The sequence below is a fragment of the Anser cygnoides genome, chromosome 10 (assembly GCF_040182565.1).
Source record: "Anser cygnoides isolate HZ-2024a breed goose chromosome 10, Taihu_goose_T2T_genome, whole genome shotgun sequence".
NCBI lineage: Eukaryota > Metazoa > Chordata > Aves > Anseriformes > Anatidae > Anser > Anser cygnoides.
In genome coordinates this window covers 15,940,910-15,950,372 of record NC_089882.1, presented here as the reverse complement: position 1 = coordinate 15,950,372, position 9,463 = coordinate 15,940,910, and the positions used below count along the sequence as shown (strand labels likewise).

Genomic DNA, 9,463 nt, shown 5'->3' with positions numbered 1-9,463 from the left:
CGGGCCTGTCAGCGTTTCCTCTGTAAGCATCTCCAAAGCATTGTAACGCGGCTCGACCTGCCATGAGCACAAAGAGGAGCTGCAGGATCCGCAGTGTAAGTTTTTGATCATGTGAAATGTAATTCCCAGCGAGATCTAAGCCTGACATTTGAAAGCAGGCGCTGTGCGAAATGCTCCCAGAGCCAGACGGGGGGACAAGTGCCGCCAAGATGACCGCGCTGCACTTGCCTGCTGCCTTTACGTTGTCAGAGGTGTTGGGGTTAAACGGTTAACCCACTTGTTAGCTCCAGGATGTGTGCCTGGCCTCAGCATGCTTGTTCCTCCCTAAGAGCTTGTTGGAGAAATTATAAAACCTTAAGCAGCTTAAGAGGAGGATATTGCACAAATGAATGTTCCTGGCTCTCTGCAAACTGTGTGTGGGTTGCAAAGGCCGGGATTTACAAGTGCAGGAGCTTCCAGGTGGGTGCTCCCACAGGGATTTGCAGAGGCAGTCGCGCCGAGACACCACACCAGGTCACTACGGCAGAGACCTCTCGCTGGAGGAGCACCTAAAAGAGACTGCCTTTGGACTGCCCCACGTGGCCAGATTTTTGTGTTTGGTGTTTGTGTTTTGCCTTTGCTTTGGAATAGAGATACACTTTGTGCTTGGACAACCTATCCAAGATAGAAGAATGAACACAAAGAACAAGGGGATATATTTGCTTTTTCTGCCTCAGCTGTGGTCATCCCTGTCTACTGCAAGGCTATTTGATACTTGGGCTGTGCTGCAAAGGCTTTTTCAAAGTTTATGGAGGGTGAAATTAGCAGAGGGTTTGTGTAAGGCCTTATTAACCATGATTCACACGGGACTTTTAAGGTCTTTGCCATGTTTAAGCTTATTACTGGTTGCTGGCAGAATGGTGAACTTTGCTAAAAGCATATATAGACAGTATCGAGTAGTGAACCCAGATAAGCATAGCTTTCAAGAATGAATCACTTCAGGCAGTGATATGCAAACTGTTTCATATACTACCAGTTGAACTCTTCTGAGGAACCTTCTCAGGAGGCTTCCTAACAGATGTGTAGAACCAGCTAACTGCAACCAGAAGAACCCTGCCTTATCCTCTCATCTTTCCTCCTCTCTTTCCATGCAAATCTTATTTTGGAGAAGCTCATTCTTGAAATAGTTAGGAGGAGTCATAATTTCTTCATGAAATTCTTAGCTGCAGACACTGTGAAAAAATAGCAACTCCTTCAGTAGACATCTGTTTAGATTTTTGGCAGTTTCCCATGTCTAATGTTTTCCCTGGCTTTAACGCGCTAGCCACTGTAATGACTGCTTGCTTTGGTCAGCCATAGACCCTGTAGGAGTTGCATGGAAAGATAAGAAGTGGGCCGTGAATGGGAGTAACAAATCAGTGTGAGTGAGAATATTCCTGAATTTATAAACTGAGAGAGCTGAGAGACTGATGTGTTTTCTGAAGGGTCTGGCCCCCAGTGCCTGTGCACTGGGGGGAGGACTGTAGCTATCTATTGCAAAGAGAAGGAAATCACCATTCAGGACAAATAAACAGTAAAGGCAGAAGCTGTGGGAAGGCAAGTAGGAGCAAGCTGCAGACTACGGCACGGTGTTAACTGAGGGCTTCCAGCCTGCCAGCTTACAGTTACGCACGCGTCTCTGAGACTGCCACTGCTGGAGGTGGTGCAAAGCCTGAGAAGGCTGGAAGCCAAACCCTGGGAGGTGAGGCTGGAAATGGCCGCGGTCCCCTGGGGCTGACCAGCCCAGAAGAGGTGAGCTGGACGGGGCACCAGGCCCTGCAGCAGCTCAGCTCGGCCGCAGGCCTGGAGGGAAGGCCGAGGCCGGAGGGCGGTGGCGGCGCATCCCGCGGCGGCCTGCATCCCGCATCCCGTTCGGCCGCGCCACTTTTTATCCCTTGGAGAAAGCGCTCATTAGCGCTTTTAATGATTTCCCTGACTGCAAGACCTCCGGAGGCCGTGATGTTACGTAAAACGGCAGATGTATTTTTTAACTCGCAAAGCAGGCGAACTTTGGGCGCTTTCCGGCGGCACGGCTCCGTTCCGCTGACTCATCGTCGCGTGCAGCAGCACCGCAGCGGTTCGCAGCCGCACCGCGACGGCCACGGCCGGCGGCTGCCGCGGGCACCGGGCTCTCCGCGTCCCGGGGCCCGGCCGCCCCCCGGGGCTGCCCGCGGGGCCGCTCCCTGCCCGGGGCGGCCGCACGGGCGCGCTGCGGCACAAGGCCGCAGCCGGGAAGGCAGCCGCGCCTCTCCCAGCCCTTTTCTTCTGTTTCATTTATTATTTCTTTTCTTCGACCTGCTCCTCCCGGGGAGGAGGCCTTCGCACCGCGCCTCGCCCGCGGGCAGCCTCGGGCGCTTCGCCCCCGCTGCCCCCGGCACTCGAGGACCGCGGCCGGTGCCTCAGGGTCCCCCCGCCGCTAAGCACCCCCCTGCCCCTCGCCCTCCCCGGGGACCGGCCGCAGGCTCCCCCCAGCGCGCCCCGGGGACGAGGCGGCGGCCGAGCAGACCGCCGCCTCCCGCGGCCCCCCGGGGCTCACCCCCGGGGCCAGGCTCCCCTCAGCGGCCCCAGGGCGCGAGGAGGCGGTGCGCACCTGCCCGGGGCGGGCGCAGGCAGACGCCGCCCTCCGGGACTCCGCACCGGGAAGCCTCGGCTGGGGCCGCGCCGCGCCGCCACGGGCAGGTAACGACCTCCGAGCCCCCCCGGCAGAGCCCAAGCCCCCTGCGCCTCGCTACCCCTCAGCGCCATCCTGCCCTCCTCCTCCACCTCCCCTCGGCGCGGGGCTGAAGGCTCCGGCCCGGCCCGGTCCGGGGGGACGAGGGCCCGGCGCCCCCGGGGGCCGCGCTGCTGAGGGGCCGGGGCCCGGCGGCCCCCCGCGGGGTGAGGCGGCCCCGCGGCCCTGCTCGTGGCTCCCGCACGGCCTCGGGCGCTGGGGCCGCCGTGCGGGTGTCGGCACGGCGCGGAGGGGCGGCAGGTTGTCAGCGTGCTTCTGCAAGCTCCTCGGGGCAGAGGCCGCCGTCTCGTCGTGCTGCCGCACAGACTTCGGTCCGAGGCAATAAAAGCAGAAAGTTGTAGTGCGGGCCGATGGCTGTGTGCGTGGGACAGCTGGGCTGCGCAGCTGGGGCAAGTGTGCGTCCTGAGGGGAACCTCCCTCCCTCCCTCCGCCTTTGGTCTCCTGGGTGCTTGCTCACCTTGCTAGGAAAGAAAGCGGTTAGGTGGCACACAGTTAATTCGCATCCGTTGCTAATAGTAATGCTCATTTACGTTTTTATTCAGGGCTAAATGGCGAGCAAATGGACTATTTGAAGCATTGGGTTTGATCACCAGGAGGGACTCTGCAGAGGATAACCCACAGGGTATCTGCTGGGCATCTCGGTAGCCTCAGACTCTTCCCTGATATGGAACAAAATGAAGGTGAACAGGAATCCCAGCCAGAGAGCCACGTGGAGAGCAAGAGCATCGTGAAATCCTTGCCTGGGGGAGCAGCCCATGTCAAACTAGAGATAAAAAAACATGCAGTTACGGATGACTACAAACTCTCCAAACGGGTGTTAGGGTTAGGAATCAATGGCAAAGTACTGGAGTGTTTCAACAAGGAGACAGGGCAGAAATGTGCTTTGAAGGTATGTAGGCTCTTTTTTTTTTTCTTTCCCTTGTTTATGTTTTGGAGGCCAGGGTTCGCTTTTAAAGCCCCAGAAAAGCTACTTGTTCTGCTCCTCACATTTCACAAAGAGGGCTGCACGAAGAAGAACTCCAGTACATGGGGACGTTTGTATTGCTTACAGCATAGTGGCCCAAACCTGAGTCTTTTCCAGAAAATTCTGCATGAGTTTCTGTTCTGTGAGAAAGCTTGCTAGATTTTGAAGGAATATGTTATGCAATACTTGGGAATGAAACTGTTTTGGATCTTGTGCAATGAAATAGGTCTGAACTGGGAAGTATTTAAATGTCCGTTGGTCTTCAGGCTTTTCTCCCTTTGAAGTTGTTTTGAAGGGCACTATTAATTGTAGATGCAAAGCTGGTAGAGGCAGACTCACAAATATTCAACTTTGGAAGGAGGATCTCCTTTGGCTTTTTAAGGGGCATTTCCAGTTTACTCTGTTACTCTCCTCTTTTTCTTTGTGATCTGATTCCAGAAGGGTATTTATTACCTGGGAAAACACACACAACACCAGTATTGGCAAGTAAGTTTAGCTGTTAACTGAAAATGAGAAGGAATTTATGATGATATGCATAACTTCAATAAACGGACCAGTAGCCATTAATTAGAGAACATTAAGCTTGTCTGCCTTTCGCTCTGCAGCTTTTAACCTGAAGATTTCCTTGATGATTTTAGACCGCATGATAAAAATGAAAAATAATATTTTTTTTTAAACCTAACCCAAATGAGAACTAGCTTGGTTCAGTATGGCAGGACTGAAAAGCAGTTGAAGTAATTGTCATGAGAATGTCTTAAGAAATGTTATAGAGTTCTTGCTGAAGTTGATGTGATTAATTAGGATATTTAGAAGACTTTTGGGTACCCTTCTGCTTCATAAACCTCATGCTCTGCATTTGCTGCCAGCAGGACAAATCTGTTACTGGGCAGCCAGAAGGCCTGCCGGGGTCTGGATGTGGTCTTCCCTTTATCGAGCTAGAATTGCCATGCCCAGTAGATTTCTTGCACCCTGATGCAGGAGGCTGGAAATACCTGGTAGCTTTGTATATTAAAAATAATTTTAATAGGTGAAATAGAAAAGGTTATAATACAGTAGCATGCTGATTAATGTACATGTTTCCAGCACTCTCATTTTCTTTATCACTGTTTGTGTATTATCTACGTGTAGCTGACTCACAAAGGTTTATCATCAGGGAAACTGGAAGTTTTGGCAAACAGCCTGGGAAGCACTGGGGTTTCACACCTGCCCAGGGGAGCGTTGGGTTTTGCTACTCTGAAGTGTGATCCGTTAATCAGATCCTTCTGCTAAAATATTCATGGACAAGTGAGTTAACTTGAAGGGCTATCAACATTAATTTCCATACTTAGCATACTGTGATGAAGGATAGTATTCCTTCAAGTTAATATGGAAACTGTTCTGCTGTTTCTGTAGAGTTTAGCAGGTTCACTATTGTGGTGATTTTACCTTGCTGGGCAGCTGAATTCCACCACAACCGCTCTCTCACTTCCCCTCCTCAGAAGAAGAGGAAGAGAAGAAAGTATGCTGGAAAGAAAAAAAAAAAAAGGCTCATGAGTTGAGATAAGGATACGTTAATTAAAGGGAAAAGGAAGAGGGTGAAAAAAAACAAGCAAAGGCTGCATGGATGCACAGAGAGAGAGAGAAAAGAGTCCTCTACTTCCCATCAACAAGCAATGTTTGGCCACGTCCTGGGAAGCAGGGCCTCAATACGCATAGCAGTTGTGTGGGAGGACAGACGTCTTCCTAATGAGAACCCCCCCCTCTCCTTCCCCTTTCCCACCTTTTATTGCTGAGCGTGACATCACAGAGTACGGAATAGCCCTTTCTCAAAAACCTTCTGCTCTGTTGCTCCACACGATGATGTCACTGACATTTTGCAGGTGTTTGGGAACGCTTCCCTGTCTGGATCAGTCCATGGCAAATGGCAGGGCGGTGTTTCCATCCCTGGGGCAGTCGACTCCAGGTGGACTGGAGGCCCCTCCAAGTGAGAGCAAACTGGCCTGCAGTCTGCTGCCAAAGGGGTGGAGAAAAATGCATTAGTGATGTCAATAGCACTTGGCTGCCTTTGACTCCAGTTTGTATTGAAGTTCTAGCAGAAATTATAGCAGCAGTTTTCCTAGGAGAACTCCTTTTGGCTGCTGTGTTTCCTTGCAGTTCACGTACCTGAGCTGCTAGGGTCAAGGTAGGTTTCACCATCCCACTTCCTCATGTCTTCGCCAAGGTCATGCAGATAAAACCACAGGGTGCCATGCGCTGTGCGTCCCTGGTACTCTCTGCCTCGAGCAGGAAAATGCTGACTCTTAACGGATGAGATACTGCTCCGTCTGGGTGAGGAGGAAGGCATACGTTCTTCAAGGTGCTGGACCTGTTGGGGCAATTTCTCCACAACCGAGATGCAGACCTGTAGTGGGGCAGAGAGATTTTCTTCATATTGCTGAGGCTGGCTGGACACAACATCCACCGTCGGTCCCATCCCATCTCTCCAATTCATCGCTGCCAGCGCGCTGGCGTGTGATGCTTGGGCAGTCTGTACAAACTTCTGCCACATGGACCGTGTGTGCTGGACTTCGTTAGGATCTTTGCATGTCTGGTCATTGTCCAAATCACTATAAACCATCTCCAGCACGGCTCATTCCCTCAGGTGCTGGGGACACATTATATACCATTCACACTTCAGAGGTTTTATGGAAGCATTTTAAAATAGTTGTCATTCGAGAGCACAATCCAGTGGCATCAGGTGTGCTCCGGAACAAATTTTGTAGCTCTCCAGAGGGGAGATTTCCAAGGGGAAATACATTCCTTTGGATACTACCATCTGTAAAATGTTTTAATTCAGTGCTGAGAGCTGTGGAGTGGGAGAGGAGAACTAAAGTTGCTGTGCCATGACAGAATGTCCTCTGCCTGATGGGGAGGAGGAACCTGTAGTAGATCCTCTAACATCAGCTTCTGTTTAGCATTGAGTGACTAGGCCAATTTTTTTCAGAACTTTTAAAATATATTGAAGACTGAAGTTTGCCGTTGCCAAACTGGAGTTTTGTCAGTGGTGGTTAATATATCACTGAAATTGTGTTACGTATGTGTGTCATTCCCCCAGATGTGGAATGTGTGCTCTTGTCTTCCAAAATGGACAGAAATATGAAGATGTTTATGAGAGCTCTAGGGAGCTTAAATGGCAGATAATACTTTGCTGCTTGTGTGCATGTATTTCTCAGTGTTATGAGTTTAAGTGCTGAATAAAAAGTTAAATATGCAATTAAGCAAAATTGCCAGCAGCCCAGAGAGAATCTGCTATTCTCTCCAAAGATGGTCTAATGAGAAGATTACCCAACAAGGAAGGATAAAAACTGTGCTTGGTTAATTGGCAAGAATAGAAAGGTCTTTTTCCTAGCCCTGAAGATATTTGCAAGGATGAAAATATTCAGAGAAGTTTGCCGTTGTTTCTTGTGAAACCTGAACTGGGCCATGCAAGTCCTGACCCTGCTCCAGCTGGAACTTCAGAGCAAATCATCATGAAAAAAACCAACGGAAACTTTGGAAAAAAATCTGTTCGGAGACAACTGCAGTGCACAGCTCTGTGTAGGGACAATAGGGCCTTGGTGTTTCAGCCTTGCAATCGCTCACACTTCTTAGGTGCGACGGCTGGGTTATCATTTACTTGCAGGAATAGAAAGTGGAGGCTGTTGAAGCTGTCACAAAAGAAAACCCTGGTCTGACAGGTAAAGAGAAATGTAAAGATTGATTTGCAAGCTGAACAGAAAACTAAGGGCTGCTAGATGGATATTTTTTTTTCTTGGAGGTTTGCTTGTGCAGTATCCATTGATATCTGTGTATATTTGTGGACAGATACTTCAAGTGTGAATGTGCTCCCTGTAACCTGCTCCCAGGAAAAGAAGAACATCACTCCTGCTGCTGAAGATGAAGTGTGATAGTCTGTTCCCCTGCACAACAAACTTGTCCATTAAAGAAGCTTCTGATTTGGCAGATGGCACTGCTTTCTGCCTGCAGTTTTTTTTTGTTTGGTTGTGTTTTTTTTTGTATGGGAACAAAGCCATCACAGCCAGGATCTGCATAGAAATTACTCAATGGAAGGAATTTTAACTGAGATACTCAAGAGGAAAGGGCTCAAATAGGCAGAGACGTTCATCTCCAGAGCCATGTTTCAGTCGAGGTCTACATGCTGTAACTGGGAGGTCCTGCTGTCTTCTTTAGTCTGTGTCTGTAATTGGAACTAGTTAGGATTTCACTAATCGTTTTAGAGTGGTAAAACACAAGACGTCCTCCCAGAGATGCTGCGGGGTTTTGGTTATTTTCCTAAAGTATTACGTGGCTTAGCTTACTCTGCTTGGCATTATGATTTGCTACACGCTTTAAAAATGTGTTGTCAGCTTTGTTTCTGTTAGATTGAAATGCCACACACATTGCTGTCCTGCTACAGAAAACCTAATCTGTTTACTCAGACACATAATGACATTTTGGCTGAATAGCACTGTTTGCAAATAGGGAGAACACTGGGATTTAGAAGGGTAGAAGCATAAACAAAACTGGTCTGCAGGACTGGCCTTCCAGAAGGCGACTGTGTTTTGGTCCATCTCTTCCTTGCAAATAGAAAAACTCGTATCTCTTTCTGTATTTGATCCAGAAATAGCAGTCAAGTGAAGTCAAGTCACTTCTATTTTTATCTTTTCTTTGCCAGCCTGCCCTCTTCTGTTCACTTTACCTTTGGGGGCTAAAATGTAACCCCTGCTTCTTTACCACTGTCATCAGCCTGGGTGTTCTGTGCTGTTTTTCCCCACTCCTCCCTCTTTAGGGAGAGGAAACTGGAATAGCTGACTATCTGTGAGGGTAAATGTGGGCTCCTGGGCCTTGTCTTCCCATGGAAAAAAAAATCCAGCTCTTTGTTCTTTTCTTTTCCCTCACTTTTTCTTTATTTGTACAAATTCCTGCTAAGTGCTGTCAAAATAATGTTTCAATGCATTTGGCCTACCTTATTTTTGCGAAAGATGGTAGAAAGAGCTCAGAAAGGTGGGATCAAGAAATAGGAGCTAGAGACCATTCTTTTGCTGGGTTGTTGGCATTTTTCTGCTTCTGCGGTTTTCAGGATGTTTCAGGATGTAAGAAGTGTTACATGTTGGCATACTCTTCAGCTTCGGTAAAAAGATGTTGCTTCTTTCCAGGAGAAGAAAAGGAAGGTCAGTTCAGAGATAGCAGCAAAACAAAGATCTTTGGAACTTCAGGAAAACAAAGTGCATTGTTTTATGAGTAGTTTGATACTTTTGATATGAAAACTCACATGAATAACGGTAAAGTAGTTACAGAAGTTGCTTCTTCCCTAAGCACAGTGTACACATGCCATATACCGTGTCTGTCTTCCAGTCGTTCTGAGACTTTCAGACTAAGGTGGAGTACATATGAATGGACCTGCTAGTTCACAGGTCTTATCCTCTAGAACAAATAGTGAGCTAAGCAATGACCTGCCTCATGGAAAATGTCCTGTGCTGCTAAATGCTAACAATGGGTACGTGATTTGCTGATTTGAAGACAAACAGGTGAAGCCCAGTCATTAAACAAAGCAAAAAGCAAACACTAAAATGAACAGGCTCCTTTTCTTTTAGCTTTAAGGTACTTTTGGTGAATGATATAAATGATAATAATAGAGTAGGAGTCTCTACTGTAATCCACAAGAGTATTAGCATAACTTTGTACTCAGGAGGAAGCAGGTAATAGAGAAATTTTGCAAGAAATCATTACCTGTAATGGATCTTGGAAACCAC

The 9,463-nt window shown here is 48.5% G+C and overlaps 1 protein-coding gene and 1 long non-coding RNA gene across 2 annotated transcripts in view; one reads left to right on the top strand and one right to left on the bottom strand.

The window, feature by feature from the left end:
• The first annotated feature begins 2,293 nt into the window (after window positions 1-2,293).
• The window catches only part of MAPKAPK3 (MAPK activated protein kinase 3), a 52,526-nt gene continuing 45,356 nt past the window's right edge, over window positions 2,294-9,463 (top strand). The window contains exons 1-2 of the mRNA XM_048068739.2: window positions 2,294-2,697; window positions 3,292-3,638. Of these exons, the coding sequence (XP_047924696.1) occupies window positions 3,414-3,638 (225 nt within the window). The 5' untranslated portion in view covers window positions 2,294-2,697; window positions 3,292-3,413. The remainder of the gene's footprint in view (window positions 2,698-3,291; window positions 3,639-9,463) is intronic.
• On the bottom strand, window positions 3,379-5,263 carry LOC106042819 (uncharacterized). The gene is made up of 3 exons (XR_001211319.3): window positions 5,139-5,263; window positions 4,053-4,166; window positions 3,379-3,512 (listed from the first exon to the last, which is right to left on the bottom strand). It is a non-coding gene; the product is annotated as an uncharacterized lncRNA (long non-coding RNA).